The following is a 26,329-nucleotide window of genomic DNA, read 5'->3' on the forward strand; positions in this document are numbered from 1 at the left end:
TCGCCGCCGCGCTCGCATGCACGGGTGTGCCCCCTCCCCCCCAACTCCAAAGCAACATAAAAAAAAAAGAAATACTTTTGCGCTTGGCAGTGCCACGCTTTTAGTTAGCGTCATATATATGGGGCAGCGCTGCATATGGAGGATGCTTTACTGATTAGTTTCCCGCGGTATCTGTGTCCATGTCGCATGCTCTTCGTTTGCGACACTGTGCGTGCGTGCATAGTTTCACTACGTGTCCATGGTGTGGCCCCCAACGACGTTCCGCTTTGCTTTTTTTTTTTTATTGCGATAGCAATTATGTATACGGACAGTCTCGGCTGGTTTTTTGCCTCCACCGCCGTCAGTCACGTGTGTGTGTGTGTGTGTGTGTGTGTGTGTGTGTGTGTGTGTGTGTGTGTGTGTGTGTGTATATATATATATGAGATCTAACAGACAATAATGCCAAGGAAGATATAGGGAAAGTTAATAGGCCAATTGTAATGTAAACCAGAAGAAAGAAAAGTGGGTGAAAAGATAACTTGCCGTGGGCAGGATCCGAACCTGCGACCTTGGAATAACGCGTTCTATGCTCTACCACTGAGCTACCATGACAGCTATCCCCCCAGCCACTTTATCGGGTATCTATGTCAATTTAAACGTGGGGGTGTCAGTCAGCGCCACTAGTAGCCATGGCGGCGAGTGTGGCACACTCTTTATGAGCCTGTTTGGCGTCACGTAGCACGTGAACTCATTACTAACTGGCAGCTCACCAATAGTCCCCCGTATACAACCTAAAGAAGGAAGAGAAGTGGCCGCGCTTATCTCTCACCCTGCGGATGGGGGGGGGGGGGGTGTAGACTGTTATCTTTTGGTGGGGACAATCGCGTGCTTTCGGCTTTTACTCGAATGATTGCGCTACTTGCTGGATCCACAAAGGTCACTTCGGTCTCTGCACAGGCCCCGTTGGGAAAAAGAGCGCGTTTTTCATACACACCACGGCATTACGGGATAACAACTGGAACACTTGTTAGTTTGTACTCATCTGTACGTGTGATTACATATTGTGCATTGTTTTTGTTTAAACAGCGCGTTACAAGTCGAGCGGTAAATGTTGTCAGTTCGCTTTCATCCTGTGTGTATCCTTTTCGTGCGTCATTTGTGCATGAGCAGTGCGCTGCACTTTTCGATCTGCTTGCTGTTCTCAGCGTGAAATTCTAAGTTTTTGCTTTCGCATTCATTGCTTCGCCCTTGCGGCGAAACTGACTTTTTTGTTTTACGTATTTACTGCCTTTATTCTACTGTTGCTAGCACTCGGAGCTCGTACTTTGCTATCGCGTCACCACGACCACGGTTTCATGTACTGTTAAAGACAGCGTATGCGCCTGTCGCACGCGTACTTCTGAAGCTTCGAGTACGCTGCTTTCAGCCTATGTTTGGCAGTTTCCGTACTAAGGTTCATATCACCTGCCGCGATTAGAATGTGTTCGGAACATTCGAATTTAGGCCCAATGGACATAGCAGAATTCTGCTGAGGAATTACAAGAATTCGGTCCACCGCAGCGCCCTTGCGTAAACAAAGTGGAATAAACGGGGTTTCATTCATTCATTCACGAATTCGTATCTGCCGCGCTGGAGCGGATTGATATGCTTTTTCGTCAATGCGGCCAGATCACGCACAGAAATTTCGATTTCTGGGAGATTTTCATGACAACTGTACAAATGGAAGAAACGGTTGAAATCCGGGAGTCTCCCGGGCAATCCGGGAGACTTGGCAGGTATGAAATCACTATTCGCTTCGAATTCTCTTTAAACCAAAAATTTACTACTCCTCCAAGCCTAATAAACATAGAATAAGAATATTCCAAACATTTGGTTGATGGTCCATGGCTGCTCTGTCGACTGCAATCATGGTAATGACAATAATAGAGTGTACTTCAGAGCTGAAGCAGAAAACGTCAGAGACACTGCCCTCAAATCCCCATGTCAAGTGTAGCTCACCTGTAGGCTTCCTTGAGCCTCTCTAGGGCCAAAATGAGCAGCTTGGTGTCATGCTTGTATGACAGGGGCGGGAACGGGATGGGCGAGAAGCGACGGCTCTCCAGCCAGTGCACTGTCGTCGTGTATATGGCCACAGCCTCCTCGGCACTGATGTAAGGCCCATCCTGTTATACACATATGCTGTCAATCAGCTGTTGCCACAAACATTAGTTGCAGCAATGAGGCTAACTAAGGAATCCTATAGATATGACTAGACCTCTGGTCGTGCTAAACATATGCATCATTTATTGGCATAAAACTGCTGCCACTTCAGACATACCGTTTGCCAGCACCTCAATACCCACTTCAGGAATAATTCCTCATCCTCATCAGCCATTGCAGGAACGGAACAATTGGCACAAAATTCCTCGCAATAGTTTGGCGGATACCACGCTTCTCAGAAGAATGGCGAAAAATATCATAGCGAATGCTGGCCTACTACCCTAAAATTTTTATTATTAATGCCGTAATGAGCGTCAAGCAAGTGTGCCTGCAGCAGTTACTCAAACAGTGTTTAGAAAAGGCTCTGAAAGGCCACTCTTCTAGCTTTCGCTGTGACTGTGCTGCGCCTTCTGCGCAAGCCTGGCTTTTTCTGCCTGTTCTGATCGTGCAAATCATCCCACGTAGAACGCAGAAGTGCTTGGGGGCGGCACGGTCCCAGTTTTCTTATAGCAGCGAGCTAGAATTTTGCCATATATATAGTTGTAGTAGCCCATCACAAGGAAACAGTAAAAATGCAATGGAGAGATGGCGCAACCCAAACTTCAAAATCAACCACATGTGCGTTTCAGAGCAGATGTAGAGAACGAGGGAAGCAGTTGGTGTGACAGGCCTTCGCACACTTCAGATTCAGAAAGTTGTTCGTGCTGTGACGTGAGCGTGCATTCTCATAGTGCAAGAGATGGGGAGATAGCGGGAGGCAGATGCTCTAGCAGTTCCAGTGACCCATCAACAGGTTTGAGTGTTCCGGTCCAGTATTCTAGGAACCCTAGTTCGAGGAAAGTCCTTGAAAGAAGAGACTTTGCACTTGCAGCCTGCTTGACTGCGGTCGCCTGTTCCTCTAGGGGCATGCCCGGCGTGCCTGTCGAAAGCATTCAAAGGTTTAAAGTCTTTTGGTGCGTATGCCGACAAGCTGGCTCTTACAGGTTAGGGAGCACAAATTATGCAAGCAAGTACAGTAATACCTCATTAACTCGAACTCGCATATCTCGAAAAATCAGCCAAGTTGAAATTTCCCGCGGCACCAAACCTTCTCTGTTATGTCCCATGTATTTTTTTCCCCTTTGTCTCGAAGTATTTCTGGATCGGATTGCAAATATCTCTAAATTTTGAGTGGGAGTAGAATGAACATTCCGCCACCGGGCCATTACACAAGATTCGCGCGATGCTGCTACGCCTGAGATCCGTCAAATTTTTACTTTTTATTTTATATTTAGCCGCACCTGCCGCTACGTCGATATTTTCCACGAATGTGAAGTCTGAGCCTAGCGGCATATCAACTTTGTTGAGAAAACCTGTCGTACGTCATGTAACTCCCACGCAACAGGCCTCGCTCTTTGCCCTACGCTTGGTGTAGTCGCATAGTCGCGCTGTTTTTCTCGTTCGTTCGGCAGTGCTCGTTGTTTTTCTAAGGTGTGATTTCCATTCAGTATAATCTGGGCAACGCACCTGGTACAGATTTAACGCTGACTTTGAGGAGTGGTGACTTAGCGTGAGTGCGGCAAGCATGGCGTCGCAAAAGCAGTGCAAGTCGCTAACGCTAGAAAGGAAGGTTGCCCTAATTAAGAAAGTCGACAAAGGAGGACGAACGAAATCAACCGTCGAGCAGGAGCTTGGCATCCCTTTTTCTATGCTTTCGTCGGTGCTGAAGAACAAGCAGAAAATGCTCGACGGATATCAGCAGAGCTTCTCTAGCCAGCAGAAGCGGGTGTGCCATTGACTATGAGAGGTGCCAACATCAGCAGAAACAAGAAATTTGCTGTGTTCGCTTCGAAATAAGGTGGAGTGCAACGGCGAGGAAAATAGTCTGATGTGATGCATGGCCCGAGCATGACTGCAAAGCAAACAAGCATTAGGGAGCTTTTCTCCGCTAAATAAAATGGCAGTGCTGCAAAATCCAGCTGGTTAACGTCTCTATTGTGATATCTCTTTTTTCTCTTTTAAACTTTAACAAGAAAAAACATTGATTGATATGTGGGGTTTAATGTCCCAAAACCACCATATGATTATAAGAGAGGCCGTAGTGGAGGGCTCCGAAAATTTAGACCACCTGGGGTTCTTTAACGTGCACCCAAATCTGAGCACACGGGCCTACAACATTTCCACCTCCATCGGAAATGCAGCCGCCGCAGCCGGGATTCGATCCCGCATCCTGCGGGTCAGCAGCCGAGTACCTTAGCCACTAGACCACCGCGGCGGGGCAACAAGAAGAAACATTGAAAAGTGCTGCTGAAGAGTAGGTAAGTAGTAGTGATTTTGCTAAAAAGCACTCGATTTTTCCCGGCAATTTGCACAACTTTGCTAATCTCGAAAATCCGCTTATCTCGAAATTTTCCTTGCTTTTTACAACATCGAGTTAGAGGGCCAGTCAACAGGCTCGGACTTTTTTTTACACCACCCAAACAAGCTTGGTAATTCGTAGAGTAGACCGCAGCGATCACGTTTTCAGAATATTACAGAGCTGTGCGCCGTGCACAGCCTCCATTTCGAAAAACAATTCTCGCGCTCCTTTCCTACGTTTGACCGATCTCCTTGCACGTGCAGTAACGACAACTCGGCGACGTAACGCAGCATGCAGCTTGTGGGTTGGTCTAAACCAGGTCTCAACAAACAGTAGCGAAGTAAATGACAGTTCCTCTTCCCACCCACAGCTACGACAGAGTTATTCAATAAAACGAGTTGCGAAACTCCCCATAGGCTCCATGCATCGAAGGACACTTCACTGACACAGTCCTTGGGAGTGAGCAGATTGTCGAGCCACCCACTATTGAGCGAATTATTTATGTCTTGTGTTGCTGCTCCAAGATGGCACGGTGGTCTGCTCCCAAAATATTTAACTCCAGAAAAATCGGGCCAACTTCATGTCCGGCTTTCGGAACGAAGTTTTGCTGCAAATTGTTGTCGACTGCAAATCGAGCGACTGGGCTGCAGAGAAGCATCGGCACCGGGTCGACGGAAAACAACCAGGCATCGCAGCAAGCGGAAGTGAGTTGCGACTGATCGAGTTCACCAATGACGTCAATCGCTGACGTCTTGTCACATTGCCGAAGTGGGCGGAGTCACGACGACGGGTCCCGCCTTCCCCTTCTTCTGAAGGAGAAGGTTGGCGAGATCCCGCGAAAGTTTGAAACCAGCTGAACGCGATGTTCTAGCACCTATAACTTCCTTAATGTAGCATGTAGTATTTGCAAAATTCTTGCGGCAGCATGTTCACTAAGTAAAAGTGCACATATTTCTACTTACAACAATTTTTGTACCTTGGAGTTGTTTACTTGCCCTTTAACGAGGTATTACTGTATACATTTCATTTCTAGTAAAGCTGGCAAAATATTAAGGGTGTGCAAATTATGCAAGGGCACAAATCTTCAGAGTAAATACAGTAGTTCAATAATTTTACTACCTGTAATGTTTTTTTTTTCGTTTTTAGACTAAGTAATACATGCAGATTCTTTGTGCCTGGGGAATAAAGAAACCCCATTATTTATAAATTAATAGGTTGTTCAGGATCGCCGAGCACCTCATGTTTTCGCATTGTGGTCTCTGCGATTAGTTCCGTGAGGGCATGAGGTCACGTTTGCAATGAGAAAATCCAAGCACAAGTCATGCGGAGTTGTACACTTCACAGACTGAACTTCTTGCATAACTTCCACAGCATTACACTTGATGTGTGAAACGGAGTATACAATGCTGAAGCATGGCACCACCTGACCTTCTGCAGCACCAGTTTCGTGCATCACACCGAAATTGAACCTACTTCATATGATAGCTTGTGCAAAGTAAGAAGACATAAATTAATTCCTGCGGACTTCACAACTTTTAAAACAGTTTTGCTGTCTCAAGAGAGCTCAAATTATTAGACATTGGTTGCACAGTAGACACATATTAAACAGCAGCTGAAGAAACCAGGAAAATATGTACCATTTAACAGGAGTTTGCTTCACTGAGAGATGAAAAGGGGTGCAGAATACAAGCGAAAAACCATTCATATCAGAGGCTGTTAATTTTAAGCAGCAGTTCTGTTAAAGCACTACAGTGTTTAGAAGCAAGACATGCATCAATTCTAAGCCTATTAGGCACCTTCAAGTAGTTGTGCTGCCTTTCTTGCTCGGCCTTCAGGTAGAGTCGTGTGAGCCGGCCCAAGTTCTTCTTGCAGACTGTCTTGTCCACAGTGGCTCCTCGACGTATGCGCTCCCGGTTATAGTGGGCTGTGTTGGTCCACCAGTCAGCCTTCATCTTTACGTAGCGCAAAATCATGTTTTCAATGGGAATCGGCAAGCCGGGCACCTAGGTAAACAAGACAATCATACTGCTCAACTTTCTTACACAGTACGCTCAAATAAGCCCTTTCTAAAACCACTAGACACAGCTTTCTGGTTAGAGCTACTGCAGATGTTATCTCTACATACATGAAATGTTGGCTGCAAGGAATGAGACTGCCACATAAAAATGTCTATAAGACGTCATATGGGCTACTGACATCATTACGCACCTGCCTGCCTCAGTAACACACCAAAAATGCCCACAGAATCAAGTGCTGATATGTGTATTGCCAGCACATGCACACCCAACCCATTAGGTACCAAATTCTTCTTATATGACTATCTTGAAAACAGATGCAATCTTTAATTGTATTTGTGTCTGCATAGATCCCACTGAAATTTTTATCATGGACGAGCTTTAGGTTTACGAGATATGGTCCATGACCGTACGGCCACGCTGGGCTCTTAGGCTACAGCAAAAATGAAAAAACGTTAAATATTTCTAGCCTTAACACATTGGAAAAAATAAATTTAGGAATTCGTTGAGATCCTAATGGTAAATAATATGAAGCATTGGATGCATATGCCGACGCTGCATTTACTGTACAGTGTAGTCAACTGTGCTGTTGCAGTTCTCTTGATTACACATGCGCCTTTTGCTGTTAGGCACAGGTTCAAGGAAGTGGTATGTTTTCCCATTCAAAATATCGCCCCCAAGACACACTTACAGCAAGTCTGAAATTTGTTCGACAGCTAGTTCCTTATGTTTTGTTATACCACCTTGGTAGCCTTGAGGAATTTATCTCTGGAGTTGGAGTTCAGTGATGTTGGATCATGTACTGATAATAACACCAAATAACATATCTTCCTGCATGCGTATTTTCGCAGATGATTGCATAATTTACCGTCCTATATCATCCCCCGACGACCACTTAACTCTACAAAGCGACCTTCACCGCATTAATGACAGGTGTAACAAATGGTTAATGTCCCTGAACACAGAAAAATGTAAAATAATCTCCTTTACGTGCAAACAAAACGTTTGCACTTTCCAATACACTATCAATAATTCTGCACTATCACAGGCATCATCCTATAAGTATCTTGGTGTCCATTTCACACCCAATCTCTCCTGGTCTCACCACATCACCACCATTAGCGCGAAAGCCTCCAAGTCCTTAGGATATCTACGCCGTAATTTACATAGCTGTCCCACTCACGTCCGTCAACTAGCCTATCAAACCTTTGTCCGTCCCCAGCTTGAATTTGCCGCTCCTATCTGGTCCCCTTATCACAACTACTTAATTAACATGCTTGAAGCTATTCAGAATAGGGCGGCCCGTTTCATTTCATGCAATCATGACTATCGCAGCAGCATAACGCAAATTAAAAACAATCTTTCTCTTCAAGCCCTGAGCACTCGTTGCGACATTTCCCTTCTTTGCCTCTTTCACAAATACGTCTACACCAACAGACCCCTCCCACTCCACCTCGATGCTCCTTCCATTACTTCACGTAGGTTGCATAATCACTTCAGTTTCAAGCGATTATACGGGGCAACTGATTCATTCAACTCGTCTACTCTTCCTCGCGCCATACGTTTGTGGAATGGTCTTCCAGATAACATCGCATCTGTATCAGACAATAATTCTTTCCGTCAGTTGCTGCTTACTCTCTTCTCACAATAGACTTGCCACTGTTCTGCACTTTTTTTTTGTCGGATTTTGTGCCCGATTATGTTTGTTGCACACTGGAAATGTTTTCTGTGTATGGGCATAGGTTCTGCGTTTCTTGGTGCTTTTTCTAGTGTATGTTCTGAAACTTATAAACAAATTACGGCACGTCGTTGAGGTAAAGCCAGCTGGCTATCTTTGGTTGATGTCGCCTTCATATGCTATAATGACTGTATTCGGTTCCCACTGGCGTGTGTGCACTATGAAATCGCCTTTTCTTTTTTCTTGTTATCGCCTGTTAACTTCAACTTATATTGCAAACCGCGTCATATTTTCATTGTGCTGATACGCTTTGTAACGCGTGAATTAATTTTGTGTGATCTGTAAAACTTCACCAATTACCCCCTTACTCAATGCCCTGTAAGGGGCCTGTAAGGATTTTTAAATAAATAAAAAAAAAATAAGCACCACAAGTTACTAATGGCTACCTTGCGAATTAAATGTCGCTCACCACCATTGTTTTCGAGAAATTGCAATCCAGTAGGTTTTTTTTTTTCTCTATTGTTGCAATCTAGTAGGTGCCTACGTTTGCATCCACCTGGTCAGTGTCTCCTGTGAAGCAGTGTATCGTGTAACCACATTAGAGCGAGGAACTTTCGTCTTCTTCAGTGCACTTGATGGTAACTTCACGTCAATTCTTTCATCTCGTACACCTGAGCAGATAATCGGATTGGTTATCCCTCGCATTTTTCTTCCTACTCTGCTTCATCGTCATCACAATCACATCCACCATTGCAACGGCCTTCAGTAAGCACATGTTTAGCACCTGCTCTAAGCTGCCTATAAGGCTGTCTACGATTTAGGTGTACAAAACTTCAGGGGACAACATTTCCAGAGCCCATTACTATAGTGTTCCTCATAACCATATCAAAGTTTTGCGATTTGGAAATTCAAGAGATACTCTTTATTACACTCAACTTTTACATGAGACAACAGGAATTCTCACCTGCGACATCTTCATAGTAAATGTAGAAGGCCAATACATATTTATTGTTCTCTTAGAGCATTCTAGCTATATCCCTTATAGTAAACCTGGGCATACAGTTGATTGCCGCACAAGTGCCGTGGAATCACCCTACAGGGAGGGTAAAACGATGTAACGAACTAGAACAAAATGCAGAACCTAAAAGCGTAGCGTGACCATATAGTAACACATAAAATAACACACTTGTTCGCAAGGAAGACATTGCTTAATCTGTTCCAAACTTTTATCCGAGATCCCATAGTACACAAAGTCTTGAGGATCATATGCGGCACGCTATTGAAAAATTAGGTAATACAGTCGACTCCTCTTAAACGGAACTCGAAGGGGATCCATAAAACTGTTCCATTTATCAGAAATTCCATTTAGGCAAAACTTATTTAGTGAATCAAAACCATTATTCAATTTGCACAAACCTCATGAGTGGGAGAAAAAAGGAGTGAAGGGTGGTTTATTTGGCAAGCTTGAGTTGTTTCTTTACAAGGTACGCACCCATGCCTGACAAACTAGCCAGAAATTCTGGACAAGCCTCATGCTCAAAATAGCACTGCAAAACTTCAACAGCCTCTTTAGTTAATCGGTCTAGTGGCACCGGTGCACTGGATATTGTCATCACATTCATCGCTAGAAGATTGATCTTCATCTTGCACTTCGGCAATCATTTCCTCGACAGTCTTTTCACGACAGGTACGAACATTTTCATTAATTGATTCGCAGTCCTGCAGCGTCAAAGGGTGCCGATGCCTCAATGTCGGCATTCGCAGGGCTTTCTTCTTCATCAGGTCGCTCATCAGGTTCTTGCACTTGAAAGCCAGCATGATGAAAGCATCTGTGTATTGTTGTTGCCTTCACTTGCTCCCATACCCGAGCCAAAACGTGGATGGCTGCCAATTATTTTATGCTGTAGCATTTCCCGCTGTCTGCACAAAGCAGCATTCGATGAAGCAATTGTCTACGGTAATGAACTTTAATGTTCCGAATAACCCCTTGATCCATCGGCTGGATCACTGCCATTGCATTGGCTGGCAAGAACTCCAGAGTGACGGCTTGGGGTCTTTCAACCTGACCATGAGCTGGGCAATTATCCACGATGAAGACAACCTTCCTGCCTTGCCTCGTAAATCTTGAATCTTCCTCCCGTAGCCAGTTTTCGAAAATGGCCGTGGTCATCCGCCCTCTTCTGTTCGCATGGTACACAACGGGAAGGTGTCGAACGCTTTTGAAACATCATGGGTGCCTTGATTTTCCTATTACCAACAGCTTCAATTTCTCATCTGCTATGTTTGCACCCGCCAGCACAGTGATGCAATCTTTACTGCGTTTTCCTCCACTACAAGCTTCGCCTTTGAAGGTGAGTGTTTGATGGATGTGCCTTATAAAGAAGACCCATCTCATCGACGTTGAAGATGTTTCGTGGCTCAAAGCTCATTAAAATTTCTTAATGCCACCCCTGTTGCCAGTCGATGCAAATGTCCCTGTTGACTGCAGCACTCTCACTTGAGATTGCTTTGAAGACTGGGCCACGGTGAGTTTTGAAGTGGCTGAGCCATCTGTCGCTTAGAACGAAGTTCTCAACACCCATTTGCATGGCGATCGGTCGGCTTATGAATCAGTCCACTTACGGGCAAATTGGAACTCCATGCGCACTCGAACCACAGAAAAAGAACTTTTTCTAGTTGTTCATAAGGCGCCGTTCGCATCCATATCCGTTTAGATGTAAAGGTTCCGTTCTTTACTGCGCCTTCAATCTTTTCTCTATCTTTGCAGATCCGCGACAGCGCCGATTTCGGGACGTCATATTTTTTTCGCCACCTCCGTCTTGGGCAGGCCGCTTCGATCGAGCTCCTGAAAAATTCACAGCTTTTTTTCAAGCGAGAGTGCATGGTGCGACGGCTTCCTTTCCATTTGGCTGAAATAACGCCGTGATCCACTGCACTTAGCTGCACAAATAGGCCCGACGCACAACTGACTCACCAACTCGGCACCCACAACCACAAGTGAAAATGGCTGATTGATTGATATGCGGGGTTTAACGTCCCAAAACCACCATATGATTATGAGAGACGCCGTAGTGCAGGGCTCCGGAAATTTCGACCACCTGGGGTTCTTTAACGTGCACCCAAATCCGAGCACACGGGCCTACAACATTTCCGCCTCCATCGGAAATGCAGCCGCCGCAGCCGGGATTCGAACCCGCGACCGGCGGGTCAGCAGCCGAGTACCTTAGCCACTAGACCACCGCGGCGGGGCAAGTGAAAATGGCTACTGTATTGACTTGTCTCGAGGTGTTCCCATGGTTGTGAGACTACCTTTGGCCTGAACGAGTCTATGCTTAGTTTAGAGTTTATGCCGTTTAACCGTAGGCGACCAATGAGCACTGTTTCGATTACCGCATTTACTCGATTCTACCGCGCCCTCGATTGTAACGCGCACCCGATTTCCACGACGAAAAAAAAAAAAGTAAGACATCGATTGCAACACGCACCCAATTTTCTCGTTGGCCCGCACGATCACACCACTTGGGAAAACGACTCCTTTCAGGAGCGTCTCCTGTTTAAATATCAGGTACAGGGGAAGCTTGTGCCTATCTGACGTGCAACGGAGCATTGCCGTCACTCTAGTTTTACCGTGGCCCGATGTCAGCACGCGAACTTGCTTCGCCCCCTTTTCGACGGTTGTGGTGCCAGGCATGTCGAAGTAAAGAGGCGTCTGATCGGCATTCCCGATTTGCCCAAGCAGGGAGCCGTTGTTGTGCCGCAAGTTTAGAACGAACCTCTGAAAACTGTGAAGCTTTTCATCGTACTCCTCCGGAAACTTTTCGCATATGCTCGTTCGCCTTCGGAAAGAAAAGCATTTCCTCTTCATAAAGTTAGTTAGCCAGCACCTGCTCACTTTAAACTGGCTCCGCATTAGCCCTTTCTCTAAGGCTAACTGCATAGCCTGCACATGGAGCAGTTCTGTCGTCACAGGCCGCTGTGCCGCTCACCGCTCAATCACATACTCGCCGAGCAGCTCTTCAATTTGCGGAAACCGATCCTGCTGTGGTCCACTGAAGCCTTTATCTTTGCTGTCGACAATCTTCTGCTTTTATTTCCGCCAGGCCCGCACGCACATTTCGGGAACTCCGAACTACAGCGATGCGACCCGATTTCCGTCCGTTTCAGCACACGCGATTACTTTTAAAAGCGGCATCACGGTGCACTCGTAGAGTTTTTTGAGTCAGTCCTTCCATGCCGTCGATGCTAATGCACTACAAGATGACGAACTCCTAAGCACACGTACGATGTGCCGCACATAGGAAACACATAGGCAGAAATGGCTGACGCGCCATGCCGACGCACGTAAGGGACGGCCATTTTGGAAATGCCGATGGCAATATTATAACCGTATTCATTTTTTTTTCCATACTCGATTCTAACGCGCATGCGATTTATGAACTCGCTTAACCGGAAAAAAAGTGCGCGTTAGATTCGAGTAATTACAGTAACTGATGAATTTTACTGCGCAACAGATAGAAATCCAGCCATATGCGCCCGTTTAGTTCCGTTAATGAGGCGTTTTTGTTTAAGTGAGTTTCGTTTATTGGGAGTCCACTGTAACAAAAACAAAATCTGTTTACCCGAAGGTGCGCTGCATGCCGACGTGGTGAAATGCAGAACCACTATTGCGCAGCTGTTTTAGCACCTCCCCAATTAACACAGAAAACTTCAGGCACATGTTATCTGTTATCTGTAAGGGGTACCCTAAGCTATCACAAGGCATATTACTGGTAAGCTGGACAGGCTTTCTAATGCTACATAAATTAAAATGTTTCGTCAGGAAATGCATGACCATATGGTAATAATAGTACCTAATGTGTCAAGTGCAGTAAAAGCGTTACACGTCTAAAAAACTCAATCAGATAGAAACTGTCACACACCTGCCTGACAATACTATAATTATTATATAATAGAATCTCAAATTATAGGACTACGGTTGATCCAAATTTGCGATGCAATAAATTTCAAGGTTGTTCCAGACAGACTACATCATAAGCTGTGCTGTGATTCGGTGTTTTACGAATGGTTTTCCAGCCACCACGGATGATATTGTCACAGGGTCTTGACATGGACGAAGGCAGCAAACTCGATGTTCAGATGAAATTGTTTATTCGGCCGAATTTGTGGCCGGGAAACTGAAGGTCACATGGGCACTAATAACGATAAACAGAGCGTCGGCTGCTGATCAACTCACTAGCAGTGACGCGCATCTACTTTTATACAAGTGCCAACGAATATTCTAGCATTATTGCTAGCAGCCACGTAGGTTCCAGAATAATCTTTAATGTTCGCGAAGTGGGCGTGATATTACCAAAACAATCTACCACAGTCTCGAAGATTCTCGAACACTGCAGGCACGGTTTGCGCTGACCGTAGTGTAACAGGGCAATAACAAACTTGAGGAAGGAATGTGGTATTGCCCCCCTCAGAAAAAGGCATCGTCTCGATGCTTTAACAAATGATGAAAGTACAATACTAAAGTTAGAGAATTATCACCTTTTATTTTTCTGTATTAGCATGTACTTTTATTAGGGCAGTTCTTTGTTTTTGTAGGTGTAATTGAATTTTCGCTATTTGTTATATTGTAACAAATGAACATGCCTTTCCTGTAATCCCCAATAGTATCAACGGCATAAATAAACAACATACCAGACTTTCTGATTTGTTACACGTGTAAAACTTGACTGGTACTTGTATTACAGCTAGTTACGATGGGCTTTTGTACTAGAATAAAATTTTCTGATTAGTACCTTTCTCATTTGTGGCCTCCTTTAAGTAGATTGTATTGAAATATTTTTTTTACTAGGGTACACACAAATGAGTGAATTGCTTACTAATGATCCCACCTACCTTCCAAGGGATGTTAGCCTTCCAACAGCGCCAGGCCTCGGAGAGATGCTGCAGAATTGTACGGGCTTTGTTCTGCTTGATGCCCTCCGGCATCATGTCCAGAATGTCATGCATCACCTGTAATCAAGCGTAAGAATGGTTAGCACAGCACTGGATACAAGCTTCTCCTAACCTATATGCTCCGTTAGCATCATAGCTCCGATATAGTCAAGCCTAATTATAATGAACCTGAGCGTGGCCCAGCATCTATTCACTGTATCCCTAAGTTCGTAGTAAATGAAACAGCTTTGAAACAGTTGCAAGTGAAAACACAAGTTTTTTTTTTTTTTCCCCGGAAAAGTTCGTAAAGCACTTATTTTGTTTTAAAGAGCAGAAGCAATTGGGGTCAACTTGAGTTTACTTAAAACGGCAGCATGCTCTTCAACAAGGCCCTTGGCATATACAAGCTGCCTGAGGCTAATAATGTAGCCAATTGATACAGGTACTCTTGTGGGCACTAGCTCCAAAGTTTCGTCGTCATCATCATCCGCTTGCTCCAAATCGCTCTTGCCAAGCCCTTCATTCACAATGGCCTCATCTGTGCACAGTTCCGCAGTGTGAGTCAGTTCACACCGTGATCAGCCGTAAAGAAATCATACCCGCAGATTTCCTGGCTTCTCTATGGAATCGCCGACGTGCTGCCACGAATTGCCGCCGGAGTGGTCCTGTTCGGAAGCTTCAGGCTCGGCATTGGGTCGAACGTCGATGAAGTCAACCTTGCGAAAACAGTTTCGCACACATCTAGCTGCTACCTACGCCGACAAAGTATTCATCATCTCCACAGCTGAATACAGGGAAACCCTACACAGAGAGTTGACTACAGCTATCAGCAAACGCTTCAACATGTAGCACCTATTTCAAATCTAAACGCCTGGGTTACGCCCACGCCAAGCAGTTGCACTTTTGACGTTGTGTTGAGTGGCATGAAAAGGAGTGGAAGGTCTCCCGTCCTCAATCTTGACCACTGGGTCCTTCTTCAAGTCTCGCCAGATGTTGAAGAACGCACTAAAAACCTCTAGCAAGGCCGCCAGCGGGTGCTTCAGAGTAGACAAGTGTAGTGCTTGCGTCAGGCCTGCTGTGGGCCTAAAAGGGAACTGGGAAATATTCACAGGTTGAAACGTCACTTCTTAATTACGTCAAGGGTCTTTGCGCAAAAAGCTTGGAGACACTCTTTGCTAGTGGTCTTAGTGCTTGCAAATAAATCTTTCTTTGTGTTGAACCTGTGGTCTTATTGTTAAGTCTTCATTAGTACTTCTCAAAGCTTGTAGTTCGTTGCTCGCGTAAGTACCACGATTTGCGGCCGCTTCGTTTTTTTTTCATCCTTTTTTTTCTTAGCACTCTAAGTTTTCACAGAAAATTTTCCTTGTGTAATTCTCACTCCACCAATTTTTCATTGGTTTTTTTTACAAAAAAAAAGCATGAGAATTACGCATGTAAATACTAAGCACTCATTGTGCTTCACAAAGAAAACGAGCCCTTCTTTCGTGAGACACCCAGCAACATGGGCACTCACCGATGCCCTGAGCTCCAGATCAAAGTGGCTTTCCACACGCTGCTTGGTGACAGTCTTGGCCACTCCTTTAGAATGACGCCCCTCAAACTGGCGAGACAGCAGGTTACCCAGCCAGCGCTCGAGCAGAGGGGTGATGCCTCGCATGAAGAACAGCCACACACGCCAACCAGGCGCCCAGAATCCGCAGCCCGGTCCTTTGCCGACAGGGCCCTGAAAAAGCGGAACCATCACTAGTGGATTAGGACTGTGAAAAATCACAGGTACAAGTTTCTGATAACTGTGACCATCACCTGTTGAATGTCTGAGCTGTGTGAGTATAGCTTCCTATTGGCCTGGTGTGCGACCGATGGCAGTGCTGCGAACCGCGTCTCGGGGGTGCAACAGCCAAAATTGAACTTGGAGCAATTCTTAGGGCAGCAAAACATTACTATTAGAGTACTAAAATGCAAGTTTGGAGCAGGTTACAGAGAAAAAACATTGACTTTTTATCACGAAAGACCGAATTGGAAGCAGTGCGAAAAAGAGGGCTTATATTAAAGAAAAAAGTATGTTCAAACCATTCAACAATTCTTAAATCATGCAGAGGGAATATGAGCACTGCTTTTTCACAAATGTAGTATTTTGAACCACCCCACTAACCAAACAATTATGAAGTCCACATTAGCATCTGTCATGCCTGTCGAATCCTTCGACAGACCCTGGGGATTCAAACGTGGATCTGCCAAGCTGGCGATCTTGAGATTTGGCGAATTCATAATACTGAGGACTAGGGGTGGCAAAAACCAAAAATGGCACATAGTTTTGATTATTGAGGACTGCAGAAGTGTCATACAGGGCTAACTGCCAAGAATAAAGGAGAGGCACAAGGCACGAAGCCCGTGCCAAGCGTGGAAGCGTGGCGACGGTGCGCGAGGAGAAAAAAAGTCACCCAGGAGCACGCTCACCAGCCACATTAACGCAAGAGATCGGTCGAGAAAAGGCTCATGGCACACGACCCAAGCCGGGAGAAAGAATCCCAGAGGATGAGCTGGTACGGTGCATTGGGACGCCGAGCTGCAAAGACGTGGCGAACGGGTGTCGCTACCGCGACGGAAGCAATATAGCCACCCGGATCTGAGGGGTGTCAGCACGGCAGGCCCGGGGAGTGGCCGTTGACCTCAGAGGTTTTGAGTGAGGTTGCCCCAACTTGCCACACCCTTGCACAGCAGTTCCTGGTCGACTTGCAGCTCTCCCACTTAGCGGCAGAACGACAACAGCCCACACCAGTCAGCAGAGCAGACTTGCCATCATGGGAGTCCATGACGAGGCTAAGCCTAGTCAGCAGAGCGGACTTGCCATCAAGGGAGTCCATGATGAGGCTAAGTCAAGCCTAGCGAGGCCGAAGATAATGAAGTCCGGTACATCGGCGACGACGAGCGGTTCGTTCGGCGGGACCAACCAATGGCAACAGTAGGAACTTGAGGAGAAAGTCAACTATGTACTTGACAAAGCTCGACAAGGCAACGAAGAGAAGAGAAGCCAACGTGAACTGTAAGATCGTTTGATTGTTGAGATGCCATATTCGATTAGGAGCAGTGGCTAGGGCTAAGAACAGATATAGACTGGTTTGCAGACTGTTTTGCTTGTGCTGTTATTGGGGTAATTTTGTGTCTGCTAGTGTTGGTTTCATTTTCCTTTTGATTTCTTGCCTTTTCTCTTTTGGGTTATAAAGTGTGTTTGTTTTTGGCAGGCCCGTCTCCCGACTCTCTCAGTTCCATCCTATACAAGCGCTCCCGAGATAAGTTCGTGACAATAACAAATGGTTGCCAGCGACTTTTTTTAGATGTCAGCAACCATATTAGCACTTGCAACAGGCGGCGTACACATGCATCAGCAACTGAACAAAGAGTGCTGTGTCCCTTGGCTAATATCGACAGCCTATTCCAAATCTTAAAACGCTTTTCCGCGGGCCACATCGGTGTATTGCGAAAAAGGTGGCTTAAGTGGCATTCTGCACAGGTTAGAGCAAGGCCAAGCGATTTTCAAACAGCTACCCCCACCCCCCCCTCTTTTTTGTCCCGCTGGATTTAGGCACGCCCGGTGGCCCGGCGACGGCATGGGATATCTTTCGCGTGTGCCATAGGCATCTGACGTGGTCGCCAGCTATGCATAGTTTGATGACGAGCAGTAACAGTGGCATGCGCCTCCAGCTTGAAGCTTGCCCGTCCCCATTGTGCGGGCTTTTTTCGCCCATTACTGCTGTAAACTTGTCCAAACATAACTCTCCCCTCCTCAGCAATCCGTTGGTGCTGCGACAGCGGGAGTAACATCGACCTCTCTCACCCGGAACTGGATGTCGACTGTGGCACCGCGCTCAAGTCTTGTGCGACGTTTCGGACACGCAGCGGCAATGAGAATCTCTCTGGACAGTGTCTTCCTTTACCGTCTGTCAGCTCCTTTGTTCTTGGGGCTTGTTCGGTCTGAGTTCACCAAAGGTGCCTTGCGCCAGCGGTGACCGCTTACCGTATTTACTCGATTCTACCGCGCCTTCGATTGTAACGCGCACCCGATTTACACCGCGAAAAAAAAAAAAAGAAAACGTAAGACATCGATTGCAACGCGCACCCATTTTTCTCGCTGGCCCGCACGATCACACCACTCGAAAAAACGACTCCTTTCGGGAGCGTCTTCCATTTAAATATGAGGTATGGGCGAAGCTTCTGCCCATCTGACGTGTAACAGAGCATTGCCGTCACTGTAGTTTTACCGTGGACCGGTGTCAGCACGCGAACTTGCTTCGCACCCTTCTTCTCGACGGTTGTGGTGCCAGGCATGTCGAAGTAAAGAGGCGCCTGATCGGCATTCCCGAATTGCCCAAGCAGATAGCCGTTGTTGCGCCGCAAGTTTAGGACGAACCTCTGAAAACTGTGAAGCTTTTCATCGTACTCCACCGCAAAACTTTTCGCATATGCATGTTCCCCTTCGGAGGGAAAAGCCTTTCTTCTTCATAAAGTTAGTTAGCCAGCACCTGCTCGCTTTAAACTGGCTCCGCGTTAGACCTTTTTCTAAGACTAATTGCATAGCCCGCACTTGGAGCAGTTCTGTCGTCACGGGCCGCTGTGCTGCTCCCTGCTCAAGCACATACTCGCCGAGCAGCTCTTTATTTGCATAAACCGACCCTGCTGTGGTCCACTGAAGCCTTTGCGTGAAGCTTTGCTGTCGACAATCTTCTGCTTTTGTTTCCGCCGGTCCCGCACGCACGTTTCGGGAACTCCGAACGACCGCGATGCGGCCCGATTTCCATCCGTTTCTGCACACGCGATGACTTTTCTTTTAAAAGCGGCATCGTGGTGCACTCGAGTTTTTGGAGTCGGCCCTTCCACGCCGTCGATGCTAATGCACTACTAGATGACGAACTCCTCAGCACACGTACGAAGTGCCGCACATGGGAAACACATAGGCAGAAATGGCCGACACGCCATGCCGACGCACGTAGGGGGCAGCCATTTTGGATTTGCCGATGGCAATAGATTGACCGTAATATTTTTGTTCGTGCTCTATTCTAACGTGCATGCGACTTATGAACTTGCTTAACCGGAAAAAAGGTGCACGTTAGATTCGAGTAATTACGGTACCTTTCGTTGCCCCTTCCAAATGCAAGACCAAAGAGCGGTGCAGTGGGTTCACACGTGGTGATACTACGTTAAGCCGTACCTATTCAAGCCAACGCGAGCAGAGTGTGCCCACGCTCAAGAGATCGGGCCCTGTAGTCACTATAAGTGCGCGGCATAGTCGCCAAGAACCGCATCCTTCTGCAGCGTGTTGCCGTGGGCCTTTTCGCTCGTGGAGACATGCGACACCCTTTGTGTTGTGTTTTCGCCTATGGCATGGAGAATCCTCTTTTGCTTTTCCGCCGCCTTCGCAGTGGGGGTTGTACGACGTTATGGTGTTACCACAGGCAATAAAGTGTTGCGAATCATTGAGAGCAGTACTGTGTACTTGCCAAGCTGTCCTTGGCTGTCTGAAAGCGCGTGTGCAGTGGCGTTACCGTATATACTAGTGTAAGGGCCACCTTCGTGTCAGGGTCGCACTCCTACTTCGGAGAGAGACATTAAAAAAATAGAAAAAATTAAGAAAGTTCCGCCATAAAGGTGCAGTTAGCTCAATTGTGGCCAGATGGCGTGGCCAGTTTTTTCACTTCCGCCGTTGTGCCATTGCGGACAGGGTTGTTCCATTTTTACTGTGTGTGGTGCATCAGTCGCATTGAGTAAATACGTTTTCGTCGAATCGGTGTCTTTCAGCCAGCGCAGGTGAGAAATGATGGGCCAGCATTTGAGGTCATTCACTGCAGGATTTAAACTGCAAGTGATTGAATATGCCGAGGAGCACGGCAAGCGAGAAGCTGGAAGCAAGTACGATGTAGTTGAAAAGAGCGTGTCTTACTGGAAGAAGCAGAAAGATGCCGTCACTGCTACCGACCGGAGCCGAAAAGCCTTTCACGGGAAGAAGCGCAAATATCCAGAACTGGAAGGGGAACTTCTCAAATATGTCATTGATACTCGAAGGAACGGCTACGCCGTATTGACTGATATGATACGCGAAAAAGCCCTTAACATCGCTCGCCACATGGAAATCCCTCAGGCACAATTCAAGGCAAGTCGGGGAAGAGCTAAACGGTTTATGAACCGCAACCAGCTCTCCATCCGCCGCGGTGGTAGAGATTGGGAGATAGGGGGGACAAACGCTCGAGCAGTTCCGGTGACCCGTCAACAGGTTTTTGTTCGGGTGCGGTGTTCTAGGAACCCTATATTATATTTCGGAGGAAGTCCTCAGAAGAAAAGACTTCGCACTCATAGCCTGTTTGACTGCGCTCATTCAAAGGCGCGCACGCAGGCGAGCTGGCTAGAGCGAGTTGGGGAGCGCGAAATATGCGAGCAATTTTTTTTTTTTTTTTTTTTTTGAAAGCTGGCAAAATATTAGGGGTGCGCAAATTATGTGAGGGCGCAAATTATGCACGTAAATACGGTAAGTGTTCTGGGTTAGCTGTGCATTCAGTTCCCCTTTTGTTTACGTACTTATTTCTTAAACTTTTGTGCCGGACCTGCGTATAACTAAATCCTCTTGATAATTTTTTCGGCAATTTGTCAGACTTAAGCAACCTTGAGGAAAAGTCGTATGTCTCGCCAGTAGTTATGCAGCATGAAAAATGAGACAGCTAGCTTCACCGAAAGGTTTCTGTCTTATCACCATCTATTGATATTTCAAGAAGAAACACAAGCTTTTAATATATGGCCTCTGTGATTTAGCATCCTTTGTCGCATGTCCTTGAGGCCACATGTTCGGTATATATAGCCCTTCCTGCTAAGCATCCCGACTAACTTGAGTGTAGTTCACAGAACCAGATTAAAAGCATTATGAGCCCTTTGCTGTCGTAGCTTATAGAGATGAATTATCCATTTTCCGCCGGCGGAAGTGGCTGCCAGCGGCGCATTGATTATTCTAAAATTTTTGTTTATTATTCTGGCAATCAATTTTTTTAAAAAGTAAGAAAATTTCTTTATACTAACCACTGATTTCATGGCCGATCCCCTGTGGTTGGTGGGAGCCATATATCAAGGAACAAGCAAGCTAGCAAGCTTCTCCCACCATCAAGCTGCTTCAGGCGTCGATACCCACAGTGCAAAGTCTGGGACAATTTGAGGTGGACATGTCGGCGAAGTGCATTGAAACTATCATCACCAGTATTGTTGACGTCAGCTGACACCAAGGAAGAAAACGTTGGACAAACGCGGACAAAAACTGTATGTAGTCCAGCCTTTAAGATGCCACCGCAGGTCGTGCAAATACCTGAGTACTAACAGCCTTAACAAAATAATAGCTGCGCTGAAACAAACTGGGCTCGCATACATGCCCAGACACAGGAAGAATGTACTGCTGTGCGTGTGAGCAATGCTGCAGCTCAACATATATTCGACAGTGTTCACTCCATTTTGTTTCATATGGTCCCTAAATCTCCTAGCCTTACTTAATGTAACAGTCCAATGTGCTGCTATCGTATTCATTGCTTCGGCCATGTGGCGAAACTGTGACTTTTTTTCATTTAAAGCTTCACCTTCCCCTTCCTGCCGAGGTTACCCCCCCCCCCCCCAGCAGTCAGCGAGAGAAAACGCACGAAAAATTGTTCACAAAGAGATATTGGAAAGCATTTAAAGCAGGAATGCTGAGAAGACGCGCGTATGATGAGATGTAAGCACTAGCAGCAATTAATTGCTCACCACATGTTATTATGTATAAAATTGTGATCCATACATGCATTGTCTCTTATAGATCATTGTCAATCCAAACTACAGTCAACTCTCAATAATTCAAACTCGAAGGGACCTTTGAATTTTGTTTGAATTATCAAGAAGTGTGAATTATCAGTTCTCATATAGATGATTCTGGGTGAGGTGACACCACATATTATGATTAGGCATTCATTGTATCACATTTAAAATTTGTAAGTGTTTCTAAGCCCTAACTGCACACAATGAACAGAAAGCAGAGGTGTATATTCCACAAGTTTATTGGCCATTTACAGCTGATCAGATATTTTAAATAAAATTGTGAATTCCCAACTGCTTCATTACTATAGGTATGCGCCTTCAGCACAAAGCTCTCTATACCAGTTGAGAAGCATCGCGGTTTACCATGCATGTGCTTCGTTTCAAACATTTCTTCACTTGCCAAGCCTCTGTGTGCCAATAATAGGAGCACACAAATTTTTAAATAGTAGTGGGAAAGCAGTTGATATTTTCTGGTATGAACCTGAAAAAAGTATGAATTAACCGAATGATGGAGTTTGAATTAAGAGGCTTTTAATTTTAAATACATCGAAAGAATAGAGGGCCAACCAAAAAATTTAATTTTGTTTGAATTAACTGAAAGTGTGAATTATCAGAGTTTGAATAAGCTCGAGTCTACTATACTCTAATGAGAAGTAAACTACAGTTTCCGAACTGCTTTTTGGCTCCCCTAAAGAGCCGAAGTCAAGCAAGGTATACAATAACTTTCATATAAAAACCATAATCCATTACTAAGCCACTACGAACATTAGCAAAGAATAACCCTTGCTGTGAATAGCCCATAGCCACTTTGAAATTTCTGAAATATGGCCACTGATAATCATAGCGAGGAAATGAGATCTGGCAAACTTAGCAGGCGAAACTGAAACAGACAGACCAAACAGTGCATCTACCATCGACTTCGAAGACTCCCTCAATGACGACACTTGTTCCCTTGCCCTTATCAACCGGCAATAAGCACCAGCAGGCTCAGCGGTAGAACTGGGCTAGCACGCAATATGCCCGCGTTGAAAACAACCGTCAATCTATATTACGGAAAGTATATACAGTAAGACCTCGTTATAACAAAGTGGGATATAACAAACTAATAGATATAACGAAGCAACTGTAATTCCCCTTGAAATTCCCATAGACGCCCATATATTTAAAACCTCAATTTAACGAAGCAAAAGTTTCCTCACAATGGATAAAATAAACCATTCTTTGTCTGCAATGAGCATTTACTGATCATTTTGGTATACATAAATTCAATATTTTGAATACATCAATTCAATAGTGTGCGACGGTTCACGTTTCATCACGGCTGCGGTAATTCAAAACTTGCGCCTTGCGCTCCTCAGAAGCCGCCTGCGGCCTGCCACAACGCGTGTGGTAGTGAAGCTCCCTGCCTCCCCTTTCCTCAGGAACTAATGGACTCGCCCGCCCAGCAACTCCCCGAGCATGCGCGTCAGTTAGCCTCTCCTCTGCTGTCGAACTCGTTGACCCACCTGTGGATCTGACCTTCTTCTCCCCTTCAGCTCCGCGCCGGAGCCTCACACGCCCCCGAGGCGCCGGAGATCGCGGCGTTTGTCCTTGTCGTTCCCAGTGGAAGAGCAACACTAACTCTATCAGTTTCTGCCACCAGGCATGAGATGGACAATGGCAGTGGCAAACGTAAGCGCAAAAATAAACAATCGAGCAGAAGCCTGCAATGTTGAAAGCTGTTGAGTCTGGCGTCAAGAAAAAAAAAGGTAACCGAAGATTTTGGCGATGTCGTTGGGCGCCGCGGGCGACCCTGCACAGACGTCGTGGGACGCTCTCCTTAACGCCGGCGTTGTGCCTGACTGCAACACTTTCTGCATGTACGTCGGTGTCGATGCTGACGCGGCGACAACTGAAGAGTTGTCAGATGTGGAAATTGTCCCGAATGAAAACAATACAGTGACGTGGAAACAGTGACGAATGTGTCGACACCCCGGAGCCTAATGTTCACGAACCCGACGCCCGTGCAAATGCTGAATGCGACAGACCTGCTGTGCTGCTTCTTTGGTGCTTACGATGACGGCGAGGACGCACTCGAAATAACTGCTGCAGCTGAAAAAGCAGGCATCCACGTGAAAAAGAGTCGGCAAAGTCAATAAGATTAAGGACTATTTTTTTTCGAATTGATCTGCCAGCTGGTGTGCTGAATGCAGCGGAAATAAAGGGCATTGTTCTTTGTCATTTTGCTATATTTTGCTTTCCGACGGCCGTTTTTCTCCGCAGTGGGCTGCTACGATATTTGTTGGAATGTACATTCTATCTTGCTGGCTAATTGCTGGTACAAATTAATATTGGCTATAACAAACTAATGATTATAATGAAGTAATTACGACTCCACCTTGAACTTCGTTATAACGAGGGTTGGCTGTAGTCCCGATAGATCGCTGCAGAGTTGTCAGAGTTAACCGGTGCAAGGCTAAATCACCCTGAATTAACGAGAATTTGACAACATTGAAGTATACACAGTTTTGTGAGACCGTGCTGCCATTTAACCAATTTTCCTAACTATGGAGATCCAGATAAACAATAATCACTAACAACCCCAAGCTACCATTCTATCAAAGAACTGCAGCCTCTATTATCGTTAGAGCCTATCTGAATTTCCATGCTCAGAGTATCCTGTCAAAATGTGTGTAGTGCTTCATGTCAATGCAGTGCTTCATGAGCGCACCTTTACACAGAAACAATAAACTAACTCTACTAGCAAGCCAGTCATATCCAGTGCTACTGAGATCACCAAGTGCCAGAGAAAGTTGCTAGGAACCAGCCACCAGAGACAATGCACATACAAGGTGCAAGCAGCTTGCAGCCACACTTAATAAGTACTTAAGTGCCTATCTCTCCCCCACTTTCTCTAGAGGTCGGCAGCAGGCATTGAAGATGAAAAATTGAATGAAAGAGTTGGAGCAGATTTAAGCAGCTATGTCTGGGTTTTCTCGCTGTTGGCAACAATGAAGAAATTGAAGTGCCGAGCTGTACAAGCATCTCAACTTTTCAGACTGTTCCCACGCAACTTGGACACTGCCTCGTGAGAAAATTGTCACCTGCAGGCAGGCTCCCCCCTCTTCAATGAAAATGTTAACAGAGGGAAACAAAAGCATGACAGGACAGCACTGTCGACGGCAAGGAGCACAGGACTGACCGTGTTGAAGCGATAGTAGACCAGATGCTTGAGGTCTTTGCACATGCGGATCTGTCGCATCAGCTTGTACTTGTAGCGGTACATGCCCGTCAGCTGGCCTACGTGGGCGAACACATACTGCAGGCCATCGGACAGTTGGAAGGCATCCACATTGTTCAGCCGGTACTGCACATGGCTGTCCACCACCAACTTGGTCAGCCGAAGGATTTCACGACACAAGTGGAATGCATTGCCAAAGCGACTCTTCTTGCGCTCCTGCATCAAGGACATGCAACATACCAATGATTAAAACATATGCAACAAACCATGCACTGGCAACACTACAGGCACATATTTCAGGGTGTATTAATGACATGCCACTCCAGAAGCCTTGCATCATCACCTGGTTCATGCCAACAAGAACATTAATATAAATGATGTTTAAAAGATGTGCATGCGCCTCGCACAATCTAAATCGTCATTTTCAATGTGTGGACAGTGCCAGGTGTGGATTGAGATTGCAATTTTAATAGAAGACTGTTAGAATTGTGGGGGGAAAATGTAAAAGAGTGCGGACAGTGCCAGGTGTAGATTGAGATTGCGATTATAACAGAAGACTGTTACAATTGTCGGAAAAAAATGTAAAAAAGTGCAATCATTATGCGACTAAATATGGTTGGTGCAAATAGCGGTTCAGTGTTACAATGTGCCACAACCCACACAAGAGCAGACCTGGAAAAAAAAAAAACTGCTAGTCACCATCATGAATTTTTGGTGCTTTTATGAGTTAATGCCATCACCCACCACTAATTTCCACTTGCTCAAACGAAGCCTCTGCTTGGAATTTTACAGCAATCAAAGAACAACTGTTTACCATTTCTACACTATACAACACTAGTGTCTTGCAGTGAAGTTGACTAAAAGAAACTGAACAATGGACCTCAATTCTTCCTCTACCCAACCATAATCTATAGCCCAGTATCAATGATTTCCATTGCTGTTTTCAAGACTATCCCCACCATTCAGAGACATAGTGCATCGTTCGTTCTTGATGAGAACTACAGCTTCCTTCTTGTTTTTTTTATGTAAAGCATTTCTTTGCGTAATGAAAGCAGTTTTGGCATCCATCCATCTGTCTGGCCACCTACGCCTGGGTTTTCTCATGACCAGTCCCTCAACTTGGGGTAAATTAAAATTAGTATGGGAGGGTAAGA

The 26,329-nt window shown here is 45.7% G+C and overlaps 1 protein-coding gene across 1 annotated transcript in view; it reads right to left on the reverse strand.

Moving 5' to 3' along the window:
* The window catches only part of Prp8 (pre-mRNA processing factor 8), a 218,037-nt gene that overhangs the window by 104,224 nt on the left and 87,484 nt on the right, over positions 1 to 26,329 (reverse strand). The window contains exons 11-15 of the mRNA XM_037433717.2: positions 25,137 to 25,391; positions 15,651 to 15,860; positions 14,099 to 14,215; positions 6,313 to 6,519; positions 1,978 to 2,141 (exon numbers count right to left, since the gene is read on the reverse strand). Coding sequence (XP_037289614.1) covers positions 1,978 to 2,141; positions 6,313 to 6,519; positions 14,099 to 14,215; positions 15,651 to 15,860; positions 25,137 to 25,391 — 953 coding nt within the window. The remainder of the gene's footprint in view (positions 1 to 1,977; positions 2,142 to 6,312; positions 6,520 to 14,098; positions 14,216 to 15,650; positions 15,861 to 25,136; positions 25,392 to 26,329) is intronic.

The sequence above is a fragment of the Rhipicephalus microplus genome, chromosome 3, assembly GCF_043290135.1.
Source record: "Rhipicephalus microplus isolate Deutch F79 chromosome 3, USDA_Rmic, whole genome shotgun sequence".
NCBI classification, from domain to species: domain Eukaryota; kingdom Metazoa; phylum Arthropoda; class Arachnida; order Ixodida; family Ixodidae; genus Rhipicephalus; species Rhipicephalus microplus.